The sequence below is a fragment of the Propithecus coquereli genome, unplaced genomic scaffold (assembly GCF_000956105.1).
Source record: "Propithecus coquereli isolate 6110/MARCELLA unplaced genomic scaffold, Pcoq_1.0 Scaffold84, whole genome shotgun sequence".
Classification (NCBI taxonomy): Eukaryota; Metazoa; Chordata; class Mammalia; order Primates; family Indriidae; genus Propithecus; species Propithecus coquereli.
The window spans coordinates 24,701-44,190 of record NW_012154618.1 but is presented as its reverse complement, the minus strand read 5'-3'; the positions used below and the strand labels follow the sequence as shown (position 1 = coordinate 44,190).

The 19,490-nt window shown below is 51.8% G+C and overlaps 1 protein-coding gene across 1 annotated transcript in view; it reads right to left on the bottom strand.

Moving 5' to 3' along the window:
* The window catches only part of HSPA12A (heat shock 70kDa protein 12A), a 69,049-nt gene extending 50,509 nt beyond the window's left edge, over positions 1-18,540 (bottom strand). Inside the window, exons 1-4 of the mRNA XM_012663869.1 lie at positions 18,502-18,540; positions 12,600-12,725; positions 9,713-9,798; positions 9,177-9,343 (exon numbers count right to left, since the gene is read on the bottom strand). Of these exons, the coding sequence (XP_012519323.1) occupies positions 9,177-9,343; positions 9,713-9,798; positions 12,600-12,725; positions 18,502-18,540 (418 nt within the window). The remainder of the gene's footprint in view (positions 1-9,176; positions 9,344-9,712; positions 9,799-12,599; positions 12,726-18,501) is intronic.
* Between the last annotated feature and the right edge of the window lie 950 nt (positions 18,541-19,490).

Here is a 19,490-nt window from a genome sequence, read left to right as displayed (position 1 = left end):
TGACCAGGCGTGACTATTTCAGGGTCAGGTCCTAATCACACCTGAGCCTAGGGGCCTCCTATGGGAATCTGGCTTTGGGAGAGAAAGACAGAAAAACAGACAGCAGACCTTTTTTATAACCAGAACTTGTCACTTCAATGTGGGGGGCCACATTTGCCCTAAAGATGGGGAGCACATAAATTGGGCCTGCAGGGAGGAAGGGTGGGTGGCAATCAGGGCAAAGCAGAGTGAGGGATGGGGGAAAGAGAACTGCCAGGCTCCTGACACTTCCCCTCCTAGGCCTGGCAGCAGGTTTACGTTCTGGGAGCCATCCCAGGATCCCCTAGCTAGAGAAGGTTTAGTTACCTGCAACCAAAAGCTCTAATTCATGCCCTTTTAAAAACAGACATTCTCCTAAGAGCCAAGGCTCAGGAAGCTGGGCAAGTACCAATGTCAAGTGCGGGAGCGTGCAAGGAACTGGGCCTGGGGTTCGGCTGCTGCGGAGTCTGTCATTCACAGCAGTTTGATTTGGCACTCGGTTCCTTTACGTTAAGCATTCTTCAAACACTTTCTTAACATGCTACTCCTGCAGGGAGGGACAAGTCATTAATTTACTAATGATCTTGGTGCCATTTCTGACTGGTTGGGAGTGGCCGGCTGGACTGCTGTGTGGAGAAGGGTTCTGAGGCCATCTCTGAGTTCCCTGGAAGGTGTGCAGCGGGGGTCAGCAGACCTGGGTTCTTATCCTGGCTGTGCCAAGTGTTCCAGGGCAACCTCCTTCCCATCCTGGCCTCAGTTTGCTTATCTGTAAAACAAGAGGGTGGGCCCAGCCCAGATATTTACAACCTGGGTCCCATTTGGCTGTAGGTGCCACTCCAAGAGCTGTTTTCTGACAATGACTTTCACGTGCCTGATGTTTGTGCTGTAGACAGTTTCCTATCCAAACCTGCAGAGAAGGCCCCTCAAGGACAATGAGAAAAGAAAAAGAAAGGAAGGAAATGACCAGAGGAATTTAGCCTTTGGCCCAAGGAAACCTGGGGGACAAACAAAGAGAGGCCAGCCTGAAGCCTCAGTTGGCAGGCCTGAGCCCAAACGCCTGCATCTTCTGTGGCCCAAACAGAGCCGGGAGCCTGGGTACAGGACCCACTGCCACTAGTCACCAAGAAACCAACAAGACCACAGGGTTTGGTTCACAAAAAATAGGAGGCAATAAGGAACATCATTTAACTGCCAGTTTATAGGAAGCAAAGAACCCTGGCAAAACCCACTTCCCTCTGCAATCTCGGGGTGCTAACAGGAGCTTCATCCTGCAGAAATTACTACCCTCCTGCAGACTCAGTTTTCTGACATTAAAATTAGAATGTAGTAAAAAAAAAAAAAAAAAAACAATGAGTAGGCAAACACCTGGGAAGTAAAGCGGTCTCAGAAGCTCAGTTAGTATACTCAGAAAAGAGGTAAAGACGAGAGAAGTGACCAGAGGCTCTTCCTGTCGGCCGAGTCATTTGAGGCTCCACACCCCCAATATCAGAGGAAATAGTTTTAAATGGACACTCATCCCACATCGAACATAAACACAGATAGTCCTTGACTTAGGATGGTTCGACTTAGGATACTTTCAGCTTTACAACAGACATAACTCTATCGCAAGTCAAGGAGCATCTGCACAAGCCATTCTGCTGTAATGCAGTAAATTTTCCTGAAAATCTTCGCATTCTGCAAAACCACACCCTAAAAATAACAGGATTCACAGGGAAAAACAGAGCTGGTGCACATCACTCAACACCTGTGGGACCTTGTTACCAGAATGTTTCCAAAAACAGTAATAGGGGCACTCACTTTGTAGAGGACCATTCTCATCAAAATTCAAAACACATGCAGGGTGTCACCTGCACCCATTGTTTTCTTACAGGGCAATGCCTTTGCAGCAACTTCAGCTGCCCTCTCAGCTGCCCCATAGAGCTTAAGGGCGTGGAAAGACACTAAAATAGCCCTGACTTGCACTAAAGGAAGTTGCCTCTATAGTTTTTTTTTTTTTTTTTTTTCATATATTACTCTTTAATCAAGAGAAAGTACATCCTGATCTATCAAAACACAAACATACTGGGAAAATTGCAAATGAGTCAACACAACTTTTCCATATACAAACATCATTCCTCTGTTTATCACTTATAGAGACACATGTTGTAGCACAACACACGAATAATATTAAAGCATAAGACAATCATTATGCGCTCACAGAAAGTATTAAAAGGTGAAAAGATCTAACCTGCAAGTAGTTTTAAAACACAAGATAGTTTTTTAAAGTTTGTACTTTTAACATTTGAGTCAAGCTCATTTTATTAATTAAAAATACATGGTGGTGCATGCCTGTAGTCCCAGCTACTTGGGAGGCTGAGGCAGTAGGATCACTTGAGCCCAGGAGTTTGAGGTTGCTGTGAGCTAGGCTGAAGCCACGGCACTCTAGCCCGGGCACGAGTCAGACTCTGTCTCAAAAAAAAAAAAAAAAATAGCCACACATTCTTTGCAGCTCCTCTCTTTAAGAAGTGGAATCGATTTCTCCACCCCTCATATCTAGGCTGGCCTCGCCACTTGCCTTGACCACCAGGATGCAGCAGAAGTGATGTTAGATGGCTTCTCGGGAAGGCGTCGAGAGGCCTTGCAGCTCCCCTCTCCTCCCCTTGCTGCCCTGAGATCACCACATAAGGAGGCCCAAGCTGCCTCCTGGAGGATAAAGGACCACGTGGAGAAAGAAACCCAGCTGACAGTCAGCACCAAGAACTGGACTGTTGAGTGAGGTCACCTTGGACTTTCAGCCCATTGGAGCCATCAGAGGGCTGCAGTCACAATGAGTGACCACAGATAAGACCAGCCAAAAACCACCCAACAGAGACCTACCCACAGAATCACGAGCACATAAAATGACTACTGTTTTAAGCCATTAAATTTGGGGATGGTTTGTTACATAGTAAAACCAAATATAATGTGATGTTTTGTAGACATTTCACTAATTTGTTAATACTTCGATAGTTTTCCCAGCTTGGGAGCCAATAAACCTTTTATGCAGGTCTCAATGACTCTATGGGCCCCTGAGAAGGGGCTAAATCAGCCTTGAAAGTGGCAATGTCTCCAAGGACCCCACTGGGATGGAATAAGTCAAAGACCGATGAAAAATCCAAACTCTGGGGAAGGCAACACGTAGCAGGGGCACGAGTAACCTGACCAACGTAAGACTATCATCCAATGTAAGACTGAGGAACTATTCCCAACATGCAAGCATCTCCTGAGGGAGACAGAAGGCTCTCTATGCTCCTAAACCCAGGCAAGACCCCAGTCTTTCTGGCTATGGTAGACTCAATAATAGGCCCCTGAGACCTGTGAATATGTTACCTTCCATGACAAAAGGGAGTTTGCAGAGATGATTAAATTAAGGACCTTGAGATGGGGAGATTATCCTGGAGTATCCAGGTAGGTCTTATAAGAAGTCCTTCTACAAGGGTCCTTACAAGGTGGAGGCAGGAAGGGAAGGGACAGCGTCAGAAAGGAGATGTGACGGTGGAAGCAGAGGCTGCAGTGAGGGGCTCTTAAGATGGAGGAAGGGCCACAGCCAAGGAATGGAGGTGATCATGAGAAGTTTGAAAAGGCAAGGAAACAGATGCTCCCCTGGAGCCCAGGAGGAGCACAGCTCTGCCAAAACCTTGGTTTTAGCCCAGAGAGACCCATTTTGGACTTATCTCTGACTTCCAGAAATGTAAAATAATAAATTTGTATTGTTTGGGGCCACTAGATTTATGGTAATTTTTATGACAGCAGTAGGAAATGAATACACTGCATAACTTCTCCTGCCTATGAGAATGTAATTTGGGATGTTTATTCATAATAACAATAACAGATAATAATAATAGCTAATATTAATTCAGTGTCTACTTCATGCCTGACTCTAAGTGTTTTTTTAATAAAAACTCACGTAATCCTCACAAAAACCCTATGAAGAAGACACTATTATACTCCATATTTTACAGATGAGAAAACTGAGCCAGGGTCACACAGCAGGTAAACGACACAGCCCATATGTGAACCCAGATCCCACATTTAACTACTACACCTCTCAAATCAACCTAACAATGGTAATAATAAAATGACTGACACTTACCAAGCACCCTCTGTGTGCCAGGCTCATGCTAAGCACTTTACATATATTCTCTCACTCAATTCTCATAGCGCCCCAGTGGAGCAGGGATTATTAATTACCCTTGTTTACATCAGAAGAAATTGAGATTCAGCAATGTTAAACCCAGATGCTAAGCACATCTGAACCCAGAAGTGCCTGAGTCCAAAACCCAGGTTTAACCACATGCCCTATGGCCTCCCTCGTCCCCCTTGAGGCCCAGATGGCTGAGAAGACAAAGATAAGTAGTGCAACCACGTAATTCATCTTCCAAACTGGGATACTTAGAAAGTGAAAGGTGTCACTGTAAATAATTTCACTGGGACAGGAGGCATAAACTAGAACTATTCCAGCAAACCAGGACAGATGGCCACCCTAAAAATAAGGGGACTAAAATCAAGACCCAAACTGCAGTTCTAAGTTTCCTGGAAGGGGTGCCATGGAGCAGCTGCCAGCCCCACAGGACATCCGCAGCTGCCAGGTCACGGTCAAGGCTAGAAGAAGAGGGGTGGTCCTGGCAGAGCTCAGAGCGGCATCTGCAAAGCTGTAGGCTGGGAGCCATTTGCAGTAACAGGAATGCAGCAAGGCTCTACAGAGCTTCCTTTGGTGGGGCTGGTTTCATTTCTGGGCATTGCCTGTACTTCCTTGGTCATCTCCTCCACTCTCTCTGCTCTCTTGGGGATGCCCAGGCCCTGGCATCCCTGCCACATGCTGCTCATTCATTAAAAGCCCCTCATTCCTCCCTGCCATTCTAATTATGCACAGCAGTAATAAAGAAGCTTTCTCCCTTACCAAAGGGAACTATTTATATGACAAGAGAGCATTTCGCCCCCACAAGATTGAGTCGTCACTCTAAGCCCTGCTGGAATCAAAGCTGCATCTCTTCCAAGATTGCCCGAGCTCTGCCCGCCTCCCCTCCAGCTTGGCCCACTCCTGAGCATCCATGTTTCTAGAAGCACCAATCTGGAGTGGGCAGAATGTGGATTCTATTCCTCACTGCTGTGTGCCCTCATGTCTTGCTGACTGATACTCAACAAACAGTTAAGACATTTATTGAACACCTACTGTATGCCCTTACTAAGAATATGGAAATGGAAGACATAGTCCCTGCCCTTCTTGGGAGAAAAGGCATTGAGAGAAACAACACAGGTTTTAGGCTCCATGACTGACTCATATTGCAAGTGCAACATCCACTGGCTGGGCAAGTTATGGAATTTGTCAAAGCCCTCAATTGCCTCATTGGCAAAATAGGGTAATAAAAATACCAACCTCATAGGGTTGTTGGAAGAGTCAGTGCGATACACACATACAAAGCCGGCATCTTGTAGGCACTCAATAAACACTAGTTGGAATCAGCAACAGCTATGTACCAAAGGCCTTGGGGCCACGTAGGCAGATCTTGCCCAGCTGCATGAGTCCAGGAAGGCCTCCTGAGAAGTGATACTGGAGCTGAGTTTTGAAGGATGAGTAGTAGGAGTTTGCTAGATAAAGGGACGATGCCACAGGCAGAGGGAACTGCATGTGTCGAAGGCCAAAAGAGGTTAACAGGGCTCTGGGAAATACAAACGCTGTGCAGGGGCACGCACAGGGGGAATTCGGGGATGACCATGGCTGCAGACACAGCTGCAGAGGCAGGTGCTCACTCAGAAGTGGGTCCCACGGCCAGAGCCCTAACCAGGATTACACAGAGCATTGCCTGGACCTTTATTTGGTTCCTTTAGGGGCCACAATCAGTGCCCCTCTGCTTCCATCTGTAGGATGGTGGCCACAGGAAGTGGGGCAGCCACATTCTCCCTGTTAGCCATGGCCTCACTCTTTCAGACATGCAACACGATTCCTGAGAGCCTGTGACGTGCCAGGCATGTGCTAGGAGAGGCTGCACAGCTCGACCCCGGGGCCCCACGTCCAACAGCCTAGGCCCCACCCTCACTCAGCCCCCTGCAGCTGTGCGCTGCTAGGACTGGCAGCCTTCTCCTCACCGAAATGGGGGTAACAGGGCCCCTTCATAGATTCATTCACTCAACAACAAACGAGGTCAGGGCTAAATGAGATAACTCAATATTCCCAGGTTTCAGCATACGCCTAAGTCTTCAATAAATGTCAATGTTTAAAATGTTTATTTTTATTAGAATTAACCACCAGCATGGGTGAAAAATCCCATCACCAAAGCCCAATGCAGAGACACCCTCAACCCAGGCAAAACTGCCTGCCTGCCATCCCTCTCCTCCACCCCTCGCCCTGGAGAAAATGACACAGTTTCCACTGCCCACACTGGTCACTGAACTGACTCGGTCACCATAGGAGCCACCCCAGGCGGAACCACTCTGTGCCTCCCCCAGTTGATCTCATCCTTCCAGGGTTCCCGTGTCAACCCACTCAGGTCATGGGGGAGGGGCAGGATAGAAGGTCATCTCAGCCTTTGCTGTCGAACACTCCAGAGACTAAAGGAGATTCACATTTTATACATTAACTAATTTAAATATCTTATTAAGGAAATTTACAAACACACACAAAATAAACTGAATAGTAATGAACCACTTCCTATCACCCAGATTCAACAACTACCAAAATTCTGCCATTCTTTATTTCATCCTTGTCTCCACCCACTCACCACCCCACCCCCACTCAACTTGTTGGGGAAGATTTTATGGCCAGCCATCATGCCCCCTACTCTGTACTCGCACTGCTCACAAGTCCCAACACAGTCTGATATTTCTGCCACATATTATTCCACACCAAGAGCACCCTGGAAATCCACCCCTGAAGCACAACCATTTTTATGTCCCTAATAGAATGGTAACCACTGACCACATCCACAAGGACTACACAGGGTGGTGCCCTGGAATCAGATGGCCTGTGTCCCAATCAACACTTCCTAGATGTGTGACCTTGGGTAGGTCATTCAACCCGTGTTTAGATTTCCCACCCAGTCAAAGGGGAATGCTTGGTAACAGGTTTATTGTGAGGCTTAGAAAAATAAAATAACGCGTGTTCATTGCCCAGCACAGAACATGCAATGAGGAAACCATAGAAATCAAGGTGTTGAGGGAGGGGTGAGCAGACTTTGCTCCTAGTGATACTATTAATATTCCCCATTTTACAGATGGGAGCCAGAGACAAGGCGAGTTGCCAGGGGCAGCCTGCTCTTCAGGTTGCTCTGTGTCCTAAGTCCATGCACCTGGAATTCTCACCAGCCACCGTGAACTGCAGATCATTGGAAGTGAAGAAACACACTCTGGAACAGACCCAGGTGAGCAGTGGCAGGTGGCCCAGCACACCCAGTATGTGCTTCCTCATCCTGCATGAGGCTCTCTCCCAGCACTGAGGAGACAATCCACCATGCTCCATCATGTGTTGGGGGGTGCTGAATTTGATTTTACAAGACAAAACAGTGTTGGGGAGGGTGTTGGCGGGTGGGTGCACACACCTGCTCACTCTTCTAATGTGACAAATCCTATGCTCAACCGTGCATTTGATACAACCACCCACTCTTTATCTCAGCATGAGAGACAAGAAACTGGCTCCCTAACTCTCAAGCTTTAGCAATTCAGACGCCTCTACTTATCCTAAATTTTTTTTTCAATTTAAAGAAAAAAGTGGGAAAAAATGAGTCAATTCAGTTGCTGGGTGATGTTCAGACAAAGACAGCTGCCAGTCCATCACCTGCGTTTGCCAGCTGAGGCAGGGCAGGGAGGGGGAGCAGATTCGGTGCGCGTTTGGGCAGGGCCTGGGCTCTCGGTCTCCACTGCCTCTCCCTGGAGTGAGCCGTGTCAGGATCCCCCAGCCCCCACCCTGCACTCCCCCACCACTGCAGTGCCGCGTGGGGAGGCACCTCCCAGATCCGCAGGAACAATGGGGCTGGGGAGGGGGCAGGTGCAGCTCCGAGCGCAGCAGAAGGTGGGGGCCGCCGGCACCGACAGCAAGACAGGGAACGCGATGCCACTGGACTCAGTTTCTCCAGCTTTGGAGTCCCCGCAGAGCCTAGCGCTCCTTTCTTGGCTGCTTCTCCCTTACGTCAGGGCATTTTAATTTCATCCTCCCAAGCGGCTTGCCGGTCGCTCGGGGAAAACTGCCGGGCCGCGCTCCCCTCCGGCCGCTGCTCCCGCCAAGGCCCTGCAGGTCAGGGACGCGCAGCGCCTCAGTGCGCCCAACTTTCCTCACTTGGGACCCACAGGAAGACCGGAATCCTGGCCAGCCCGTCCCCTCCGTGGACGAAGCTTTGATTTACAGCCCGGGCTCCGAGACCTGCTCCTCCTCTTCCCGAAACCGCCTTCCCTGGTCCTCTCCGGCTCCCCCACCCCTCTGAGCCCTAATCACGCTCCCCAAAGAAAGCGGCCCTGGCACATTTGCAAAATGTGAGCCTCCGTCCTCCGCACTGGGCCCCTCCCCTCGCCCTCGGCAAGGAGGGGACGGTGGAGCCCCTGCCGCTTCGCCCTTCCCCGGCCCAGAGAATCCCTGGGGATGGGCGGGGAGGTAGGTGGGATGCCATTTGGCTGCAACCCCCAGTGTTGGCGCCAGCATCGGGCCCGGGCCGGATGGGATGAGGGGACAGGTCCAAATCTCAGATTTCCCCCAGGCGACCACTTGCGCCTCGCTGAGTCACGAAAATTAGCCGCTAGGTGTACCCGGCCACCCGGCCGCCGGCCCTTTACCGGGCAAGCGCTGGCCGCCCCAGCACAGCGCGCAGGGGATGGAACCGGAGGGCGGTTCTCACCCGCACTCGCACCCGGCCCCGCAGGAGGCGCCACCCGCGGCAGGGACGGCCAGTGTGCTCCAGCTGGGGCTGCGGTCCCCGCTGCAGTGTGCGCTCCCCCGGCCGGGAGCGCAGCACGTAACGGGCGGGCTACCTCCTGCCCCCTGGACCCCCAGCCCCGCCGCGCTGCCGCCCCCGATGCCCCCCGTGACAGCAAGATGGGGCGGGGGCGCCCACTTTTGCACGGCCCGCGAGGGGGCTGCGGGCGCCGGGCCGTGCGCGCCTCATCCCTCCCCTGTCCTGCCAGCTGCAGCGACAGGACCCGCACCCTGCACTCACCACGGGGCCCCGCGTCGCTGCCACCGGCTTCCTTGTCCGCCATAGTCGCGCGGCCCCGGCCCGCGAGAGGAGCCTCCGGCGCAGCGCCCGTGCCCGTGCGGGTCCCTGTCCGCGTCCTCGATGGCGCTCGGGCCGGGTCTGAGCCGCCGGACAGCCAGAGCACTGCTCTGACGCGGCCGCCGCGGCAGCCCGGGCTCCTCCCCGTGCTCCTCCCCGGCCCGCCCCGCGCCACGCCCCGCCCCGCCGAGCCCGGGCCGCTGGGGAAGGCCGGGGAAGGCAGGGACAGCGAAGGGCCGGGCCGAGAGCTCCGCGCCCCGCCCGCCGGGAGCCGCCCCTGTGAGGCCCGGCCCCCTCCTCTCTCAGGCTCGGGGACCGGGCTCTGGAGCTCTCGCCCCTGCGTCCGCCGGCGGGAGTGGTGGCCGGACGCAGGCGCGGTGGGGGGCCGATTTCAGGCCTTCGGGCCCCCTGCGTGTCCGCTCCTTGGAAGGCGCCGAATGGCAGGGCCTGAAGCCCTGCAGCAAGCACCACGCACACACCGCACTCTCCGGGGACGCCCGCTCCAGTCCCCACCGGTTTCTGTCTCTCCCCCAGAGGAGCGGTCCAGGGCCCGCGCAAAGGTGAGCTGGGAGGACCCAGCACAGCCAGGATCCAGGCCGCAAACCGAGGACCTGCGCCGGGCCGTGCCCAGGGCACTGCCTCGGGCATCCGCCTCTAGGCCGCCTGCGGGACTCCATGGCAACTCGGGACCCAGGGAGGCGCTTGCCTTGGAGGCTGAGTCGCGCATTCCATATATGAGCTCTAGCCGGGGCCCTCCTTAGAAGTCTGAGAATAACGACATTAATAATGCAAGGCTTTAGCGGTGAATGATTCATAACCCCTGTCCTCCGTCTCCGCCACACACACGCGCCGCTGGCACCTGTTTGGGCTCGGCCAGCCTGTCTTGGTAACGAATAACGACCATCGTTATTGGGTCCTTTCCAGGTGCCTGGCACTATGCCAGGTGCTCAGGTGTTTGATCTCCTTTCCTCCTCATAACTAACATTGTGCAGATGAGGAAACTAAAGGTTGGTAGAGTTAAGAGGCCGTTCCAATATCACACACAGCAAGCGAGTGACCCAGCTGGGATTCCTGACCAGTGTAACCACCAGCTATCCCTCACTTCCTGAGATGGATGGCATTTCCCAAAGGGCACCGAGGGGAGGCTTCTGTGCAGCCCCATTATGGATGACAGGGTGGGCAGAGAGCTGCTTGGGAGAGCCTGGCTCTGCTCAGAAGGTGATGGTAAAGTAACAAGTTCAAAAGATGAAATTTGTCTTCTGGCTGCCTGCCTTAAAAATTCCAAATACAGTCCTTGACTGTGTGTGAGACCACAGTCAAGTTACTTGACCTCTATGAGCCTCAATACCCTCATCTGTGAAATGGGTACAACAGGAGAATCCACTTCATAAGAGTGAAGAGGATTAGATGAGATGATGCACATAACACGCTTGGGATCTAGCACACACAGTAAACAGTCGCGGCATCTTTTTAACAGCAGACAATGGCAGTTATGCAGGGCAGTGGGCAGTGGAGGGTACATGGGAGGGGGGACAATGTGTTCCCACAGAGCATCTCTCCCCACTAAGGCTGCTTGCTTGCTGAAATGACACTCTGCTATCTCAGAGACCCAAGAGATATTTTCAGTGGATGGCCTGGAGGCCGGGCGCACTTGGCCCCCAAAGGCAGATAGGAGGAAGGGTTGATGCAGTTGTCCCAGGCAATAGCCGGGCAGGCTCGGGATGCAGTGGGAAAGGGCTGGTCCGGCCCTTCATTGACCCCACAGTTCTGCTCACATCTTCCCACTGAGTGGAGCTGGCCAGGCTGAGGCCACATGGGTTAGAACAGGAGGGGACAGGGACAGCCACTGGCACTCTGTCCACTGAGTAATAGTGTCACGTGCGCACACACCTGAACAGTGATGCCAGAAAGAACTCGTGATTAAACATGGTTCTCACTGAGTTTCTCTGTGCTCAAAATCATGCTGGGCTTCCCTTATCTACAGGAAAAAGCCCTAACTCTTTAGTGTGACATTCAGTACCTTAGACAACAGTGAGCCCCCACCTTCCTCTTCTGCAGTCTCTCCCCCAAGAAGCTTTCCTCTGCCGTGGTTAAAAGCTGCTTCTCTCTCCATGCTTGGCAACCCCTTCACTTCCCTCCTCCACCTGCCCACATCCGGGCATCCTTCAGGGCCCCTGTCCAACACCACTGGCACAGGGAAACCTTCTAGAACACCGCCCCCAGCCTCAGGCTCCCATGGTATGCTATGCACCCACACACCTTTGTTTTCTCCTCTGCACACTCTGCTGCCAGCTCAGCACGCAGAAGGCTCCTCTGTCTGTCTGTGGGGACGCCCACTTCCACACCCAGGCTGGACCTTCCTCTAGGCTTCCAGATCTCCTGGGAGTCTCCTCAGGATGTCCCCCAGGCCCCTCACACTCAAGTGAAGCCCAGCCCATCCTCTCGTGCCCTCCCTCCTGGGGGCTGCATCTCTGTAAAGGCAACGCCACCCACCAGCGGCCAAGCCACATGCCTGGGCCTCCACTCAACAACACTCCTCCCTTGGGGTCCATCCAGGTTCGGTCAATCTCCAAGTCAAGCACTGCCCAGGGGGCCTCGCCTTTCCCTCCTCCTCTGCATCCTCGCTGCCACCACCCTTGTCCAGATGCCTGTCACCTCTCCCTGCCAACGTGTCTGCCCCAGCCTGCTCACGGCTCCCCTGCCCTCCTGTCCCACCCTCCGGACAGTCCTTGTGAATCTGGTCTGCCCTGGCCTTGCTCCAGCTCCAGCTCCTGCGTCCTGACTCCTTCGCCCCCTCCCACACACCCCTGCCTCTCTCGGGCTGGGATTTCAAAGACATTGAAATGCGCTTGATGCCTGGATCACCCATCCCTCATCCCACCACCCCCAGCAACCTGGGGAACCACTTCTGCTCTTCAGCATGGACCGCCAAGTCCAGGAAGCCTTTCCTGCACCCCGACACCAGGCAGGGCGCCTCTCCTCAGTGTCCTCGTGGCACCGTGTTCCTCCCCATCACGGACCTGACCCCGGGGCGTCAGGATGTTGGCCTTGTCAGCCTGTCAGAACCAGCAGGAACCCCGCAGCCCCCACCCCTCTGCCTCCTGTTGTGCAAAGGCCTTGGGCACCATCTGCCCTCACCGAGCGCCGCCCCCCAGCTGCAGTGACATGAGGGCGCGTGAGGAGGATGGGAGATGACATGCAGTCCCCAGTGCTGGGGGCAGAGAGACGAACAGTTGTGATTTTCAGGGGAGCATGAAAAACTCACTGTGCCTCGAGTTTGCCCTCACGGTTTCATACTTGTCACGCTAATTACCGTGTGCCCTGGTGAGCGTTCATTCTACCAGAAAGGTGCTGCTGTGGTCTCACCTGATTCTCAGTGTGGCCCTCGGCATCTTGTTCAGACATCCTCTGGCCATCAGCAGCAGGGCTGGGGTTCAAGGCCAGGCCCAGTTCCACGTCACTGACATCAGGGAAGGGCTCCCACTTTCCTCCCTGGACCCAACAGCAGCCAGAATGAGATCACATCCCTCTCCTGCTACCAGCTGCTACATGAACCAGCCTCCTGACCCCCAGTGACCTCAGCTCCCTCCACCCTCCCATCCCCCCCAGTCCAAACACACTCAGACAGCCCTGATTTGAACATGCCGAATGGGGTCCCACCTCAGGGCCACTGCCCAGGACACATCGCTCAAGAGAACCACCATGTGGCTCACTCCCCCCAGACCACCTTATCTGAAACTGCTGCCTCACCCCACTAGGAAGGAAGCCCCAGGAGAGCAGGGCTGTGGCTGCATTGCTACCTCTGCATCCTGTGTCTAGAACAGCACTCGGCACATGGCAGGCACTCAGATGCTTGGTGCCAGACTGGCTAAACCGGTCAGTGACGCAGGAACACAACGGGCTTTGCCCAGCAGGGAGGACAAAGCCCACCACGCGGAATTCTGGCTGATGCCGGGGGGCTCGCACACCTTTCTGCAACCCCAGCTATCTCAAGGTGTTCCGGACTCATGGGAGGATGCTCCACACCAAGTTCCCTCAAGATCCCCTCCGAAGACTCCTCCCAGTGCTCTCTGGGGACACACCACGGCAGCGTCTGTGCAATGTCCTCTTTACCCTCTGGGCCGTCGGGGCCCAGGCTGTGGGCTCTGATGGTGGGTTGTGAGACTGTTACGCATCTTGGTGGGACACCTGAATCCCAAAAAGTGGCCCAGCCCAGAGCCAAGTCACCACTCTCTAGTCCCCTGCATGTTGGTCACTCTAGGCTCAGGGGCCTGCCCTCGGATCCCTAAAGAGCGACTGGTTTTGCCAGGTAACCTGTTTCCTCCTACAGGTCTCAGCTTGGATGTCACTTCCTTTAGGACACCACCTGGCCCTCCAAGACAGCATGAGGACCTTCCTCTGTCCTCTGTGCCCACCCCCTACCCCCATGCATTCCTATTGTAGCACTGATCACAACTCTGAGGTCAGCATTATCATTAAGCCCATCGTACAGATGACAAAACTAAGGCACAGAAAGGTCACTGAGCTAAGAAGCTGCAGCATGGAGACCAAACCTCTGAGACTAGAACTCAGGCCTTTCCAACTTCAGGTTGCCCATCTCCCCATCTAGCTGCATCGTCCATGAAGCCTGGCACAGAGAGCTAAATATTGAAGGAAAACAGCTCCCTCAGCTCCAGACCATCCTCATCCTCTCCGGGACCCTCTTCACCCGCTGGCCTACAGACACTCCCTACCAGCAGACACACTCCCTGCAACCCCCAACCCCATCATGTCAATTCATACAAACAGAAGCCAGAGCCCCGAGGCAGGCCCAGCTAACTCCACCAGGCAGCCACGACACACTGTCCCCCTGTACTAACTGCCAACTGTGGAAGGGGCCAGACGCACTGCACCTCTGGGTGGTGGGGGAGGCAGCTGAGTCCTCTGGCCCTCAGCTCAAAAGACACTGAGAAAGGTTTGCTGGTCAGGAGCAGGTACACGCAAGGTACAGCAGAGGGAGCAGATTGGAGGAGAGCGTGGGCTCGGCTGCTCCCTGCCTCTCAGGGGACCTGAGGACACACCTCTGTGGGTCTGTTTTGTCACCTGGAAATAGGGCCCAATAACCGTAGGTAAGATAATTATGGGAGATAACATATGTTAAACATTCTGTTTAGGGCTGGGCTATATATGTGGCAGTTAATGTGACTTATTTAATCTACATACTTGGACCACAAAAATGTCTTCACCTTGTATATTATAAATTACAGAATGGATCTAGGCAAAATTGTCTTGGCTGGTAAAGACACATAGAAGACAAAGGAGTGAGTAGCTTTTTCTTTTTCATGTTTATTTTTTTAAAAATTTAAGTTTAAGAAACACGGATACTAGTTCAAATCTGAACTTCTACAAAGGAAGCATCCTATAAAAGCTGCCTTGGACTTTACGCGATGCCACCAGAATCCCGTCTATCAATCGAATATCATAAAGGTGAGTCCTTTATAACAGGACCAATATTCAAGATGTGCTAAAGCAACATAAAAACTTACAGGGAAAGCCTGGACATACATCAGACTCCTTCACCTCCAAAAGTCAGTGCATTTCAAATATCAAACTTTCCAGCTGGTTCCTGGTGGCCAGTGTATACATCCTCTCCCCGCCTTGGTTTTCCACCCCATCTGGTGTGAATCAGCCTCTCCATTAACATTCCAAAACACACTTCACATATACAACATGTGCCGCCGCATGACTCTTCCAGGGAAAAACGCAAGGGCCAGAGGAAATTATTTCTCCAAATATCACAATCACTCAGGCCTGCAATGTAAACTTTAGAAATGCCTTCTCAGGTAATGGAGGGTTATCCAAATATTTTTCGTGTTTCCAACAGCAAAAGATCGTCTCTGCTTACTTTCTCAGCAGCATTCTCAGCCTGCTCAAACCCTAGCCCTGCAGATTCCTGGTTCATTAATAAGACAGGATATTCCAGAAGCCACGTCTCAAGGAGGACAATGCAAAGGGAGACAAGGTTCAGAGAAGGAAAAATGAAATGATTGCGTGGCCAGGAGAGCTTTCACATGGGCTGCAACGAACCACAGACTATAAGGGCCAAAGGTTTCATATTATAGAGAAAAACTACTTCCCTCTTCTTCAGCCCACAGCCCAGCGCCTGGCTCACGGCGGGTGCTCGTAAATGTTTGTGGAAGAAATGAATGAATGGTCCAGTAAAATAATGGAACTGGACTGGAAACCAGGGCCCAGAGAAGCTAAATCTCTTGTTCAAAGTCACACAATTAGTGACAGAGCTAGGGCCAAACTCCAGCTTGACTCTAATTGTCCCTCTCTGCAAAAGGCCAAGTGGGAGATGGCTCATTCTAGCTGCCATGGATTAGTGATGACTGCTGGGGAGGCCCTTCCAGCTCCCTGGATGTGAATGCGGTGATGGATTAACAATGCCTGCCCCCAGGAGGGCGTGAGAACTGTGGCATCCAGGGCATGGTCTTGCCCTTCTTGGAACCCCTTGGCCTCCAGGATCCCTCCTCTCTAATTTTCTAGAATTCTGTAACAGGCAAAGACAGCATGGTGCACTGTGCAAAAGTAAATCTGAGTGCTTCCGGCCACCTGCAGCTTCAAATGCCAGGAAAGGCCTCGGAAAAATCAAATCTCCCTTAATCATGGCACTGCCCTGGTCACCCGCAATCCTAGAGCTGCCTATCTAGATGGTTCTACCCCATCCCAGGAACGTTTGTGCATCCTACATAGAGGCAGGCTGGCGTGCCTCTGGGGCTGCACAGTTGTGTGTATTCTTCCTGGTGGCAAGTGCATCGTCACAGGATTTGCCTGGAGGAGAGATGCGGGCAGCACTCAGCTGAACTGGAGTGACAGTGTTATCTGGGCCAGAGGGCTGAGAGCTTTGGCAGCATCATCAAAGAGCAAGGCTTGAACAAGTCTCCAAAAACAGCAGAGTGAGGAATGTGCCAATAAGACGCCATCCTCCTTGCTACACTTCTCAGGGAAACCAGTACTCCTGGGAGTGACCCCTGCAAGAATGAACCCAAATGTTGTCTGTTTGGGGGGTCACTGGGTTCCTGGTTACAGCCTGTGGAAGCTGGGGCCAGTCACTTGTCCCTGGACCTCAGTTTCCTCATCTGTTAAAGCAGGCCAGCTCTTCCCTGTCTTACCCTCTGCTGACCCCTACCCCTACCTGCATCACCTGACTCACCTTGAAGGGCACCTCCCTGACCCCACCTATTGTTTCATATCATGTCATGCCACCTTGTTTGTCCACAGCACTTACATACTTTGAAGTCATTGTGCATATTTGTACACTGTGAGCCTTCCCACTAACGCTTCCCACTGTGGGCAGTGGGAAGAATAAACATTTATCAAGCGCCTGCTGTGTGCTGGACATTGCTCTGGGTCCCTCACATCTATTGCCCCATTCATCTTCAGAGCAATGCAGGGGACTGTTGTCCCCATTTTACAGATGAGGAAACTGAGGCCTGGAGATTAAGTACTCAGCCACAGTTATCCAAGGAGCAACTGGAGAGAAAGAATTTGTCTGATCTCAGTGGAACACCCACATCTATCGTGCCTCCATCTGTGCTGGGCCGTGTCCCCAGCACCTCACCCAGCGCCTGGCACATAACAGGGCCTCAAGAAACGTGCTGAGTGAATGAATGAATGAGCAAATTGGAAGATAGAATTACAGTTTACAAAGCACCCTCACATCTCTCCTCTGGCTTGAATCATGTAACCGCACTGGGAGGGAAGTATCACTATTCCTGACTTTTTTAAGATGAGAAAACTGAGACCTTGAGCAACCTTGCCCTAAGGTGGTAATTCTATGGGGCTGCTTTAAGCCATTCAGTTTTTTTCAAATCTTTTGTTTTATTTAAAAGTTGTATATACATTTTACATTCTATTCTACAATATGTCTGCACTTGTTTTTTAAACAAAACTAACATCTTATTAATTGATTTCTATTATTTGCTTTTTAAAATGTTTTATTGTGAAAAAATGTCAAGCATCCACAAAAACAGAGAGGATGCTATAATGAACTCACAGGTACCCATCACTCAAATTACTTAATTTTTAAAAACCAACTATTGAAGCGAAATTGACTCTCCCAGGAAGAAATAACGGTAGCTGTCATTACTTAATTTTCACAGTCCTCCCTAAGAAGCCCACACTCACACTGGCGTCTATTTCAGATGAGGGTGTGGAGGGAGGTGAGGTCAATCACTTGCTTGAAGTCTTGGAGCCCTAAGGGGCAGAGCCAGGAGTCACCCAGGGCTGATCTGCTTAACCACCAAGTGGCCCTGCCAAGAGCCCTGGAGGTGGAATAAGTACTCTAAAACCAGTCAAGAAAATAGGTCCATTTTCATCCTCTTTCTTTTAAACCTGAAGATTGCATTAAAGCCACACAGTTTTCAGAAGCATCCCACTCCAAGTCAGCCAGGACACCAGGTCATCCCTTCATCCTCTCCCTCATTCACTGTCGTTCATTCTCTCCTTCCATCAGACATGTACAGGCCCCTCGCTGTGCTGGGACTTAGAGTCTCACTGACCCAGCCCTCAAGGAGCACCCAGCCTTGGTGAAAAGGAGAGAAACAAGGAAGATCTCAACCGGCACCTTCGTGTCTGAAATTTACAAGGAAATCGCTTTGGGCCTCATCTACCCTCTGTCCCCTCCATCAGGAAGCAAGGGAAGAGGGCAGGGAGCAGAGTGGTTCAGGATGTGGGCTGGGGAATTAGATTTAATACTTGGGCTTGAATCCCACCTCCATCCCTCCCTAGCTGTGTGGCCTTGAGTGAATTACCAAACCTCTCTGATTCACTTGTAAAAGAGGGTTGGTAAAACTCCCATATACTAGAGCCACTGGAACATTACCTTAGATGATGTTTAGCCCAGTTTCTGCAGCAAAGTGAGCTTCTCATCAACGATGGCCATTATAATTGGCATTACCCATAACCCAATCTCTAATGAGTCCCAGCTTGCCCGAGTGTGGCAGCAGCTTTGTAAAAGAGTGTACGCATTTTTGAGCTCACTAGGATGTTTCTCTTAACAGGTATTATTATAATATTTCCTTGGAAAGTCTGTAAATATGGAAAATAAATAAAATAAAAAAATAGAAATTCTCAGCCTTCCCCACTCAGCTGGCTAAGGGATGTTGGCCACGTGTGACAAGAACAATCTGGCAGTCAGTGGAGCAGAGACAAAGACGCCCTGTTGTTTCTCAGCCTAGTGCTGGCATGCTGGCACGAATTCCACGATCCTACAGGGCAAACCCACGGGCAGTGTGATCAGGATGGCTGGAGCCAGGGCTTCCATGTCGGGCAAGCCCGGTCTTGCCCAGCCTCTCTCCAGAACCTCCTCCTGGGTGGGTACAGACCAAGAGGACCCCAGGCGGACACCTGGCACATGGCAAGCACTTCATGATCAATGATGAGAGAACACCAGACCTGGTGTCAGGATCCCTGACTCCAAGACCAGGCTCTGTCATTTGCTGTGTGGCCTTGGGCAGGTCACGCAGCCTCTCTGAAGCCCAGTCTCCTCATCTGTACCATGAGGATAAAAATCATACTTACTATTCTAGCCTCATCCTGCCTGTCACAACCTGGGGTGGAATCCCAACTCTGTCACTTCTTAGTTTGTGATTTTAATTACTCTAAGCCTTATTTTCCTCATCTGTGAAATGGGAATAATTATTGCACTGACCTCCCCGGGCTGTTGTGAAGATTGAATAAGGTAATGTGTGAAATGCTTGGTCTGGAGTCCGGTACATAGTAAGGGCTCAGTGACGGAGAACGGGCACTCCTTGGTAGAGAATGGCTGTGCCACTTATATTCTAATAATCCTAATAGTCAGTTCCCTTCTGTGTTTGCTCATTTTCTGCTGGACACTAAGTCAAGCCCTGAACTACCTCATTTCACCTTCCCAAGACAGCCAGCCCGCACCCACGACGGGGAACATCCCTCTTGGGCAATATGGTGGGTCCATGAGCCAGGCCTTCCCTGCCTTACCCTAGTGGGGGTCGGCTACATGCAATTTTGTCTCCAATGGCTACCCAGCCAGGTAATAGCCCAAAACTGCTCCACCAAAAGCCAGAGGCCTGCACTTGGACAGTCTTCACTGGTAAAATGGGGTAAAATATGCCATCCTAACCCCCTGGCTTGCCGTGAGGATGGACAGGGCTAAGATCTTGACAGAGGTAAGAGGGTTAAATAAATTATTTATTTCATCCCTAAAAAGGTTTGTCATTTTCTCCATTTCCTATTTTG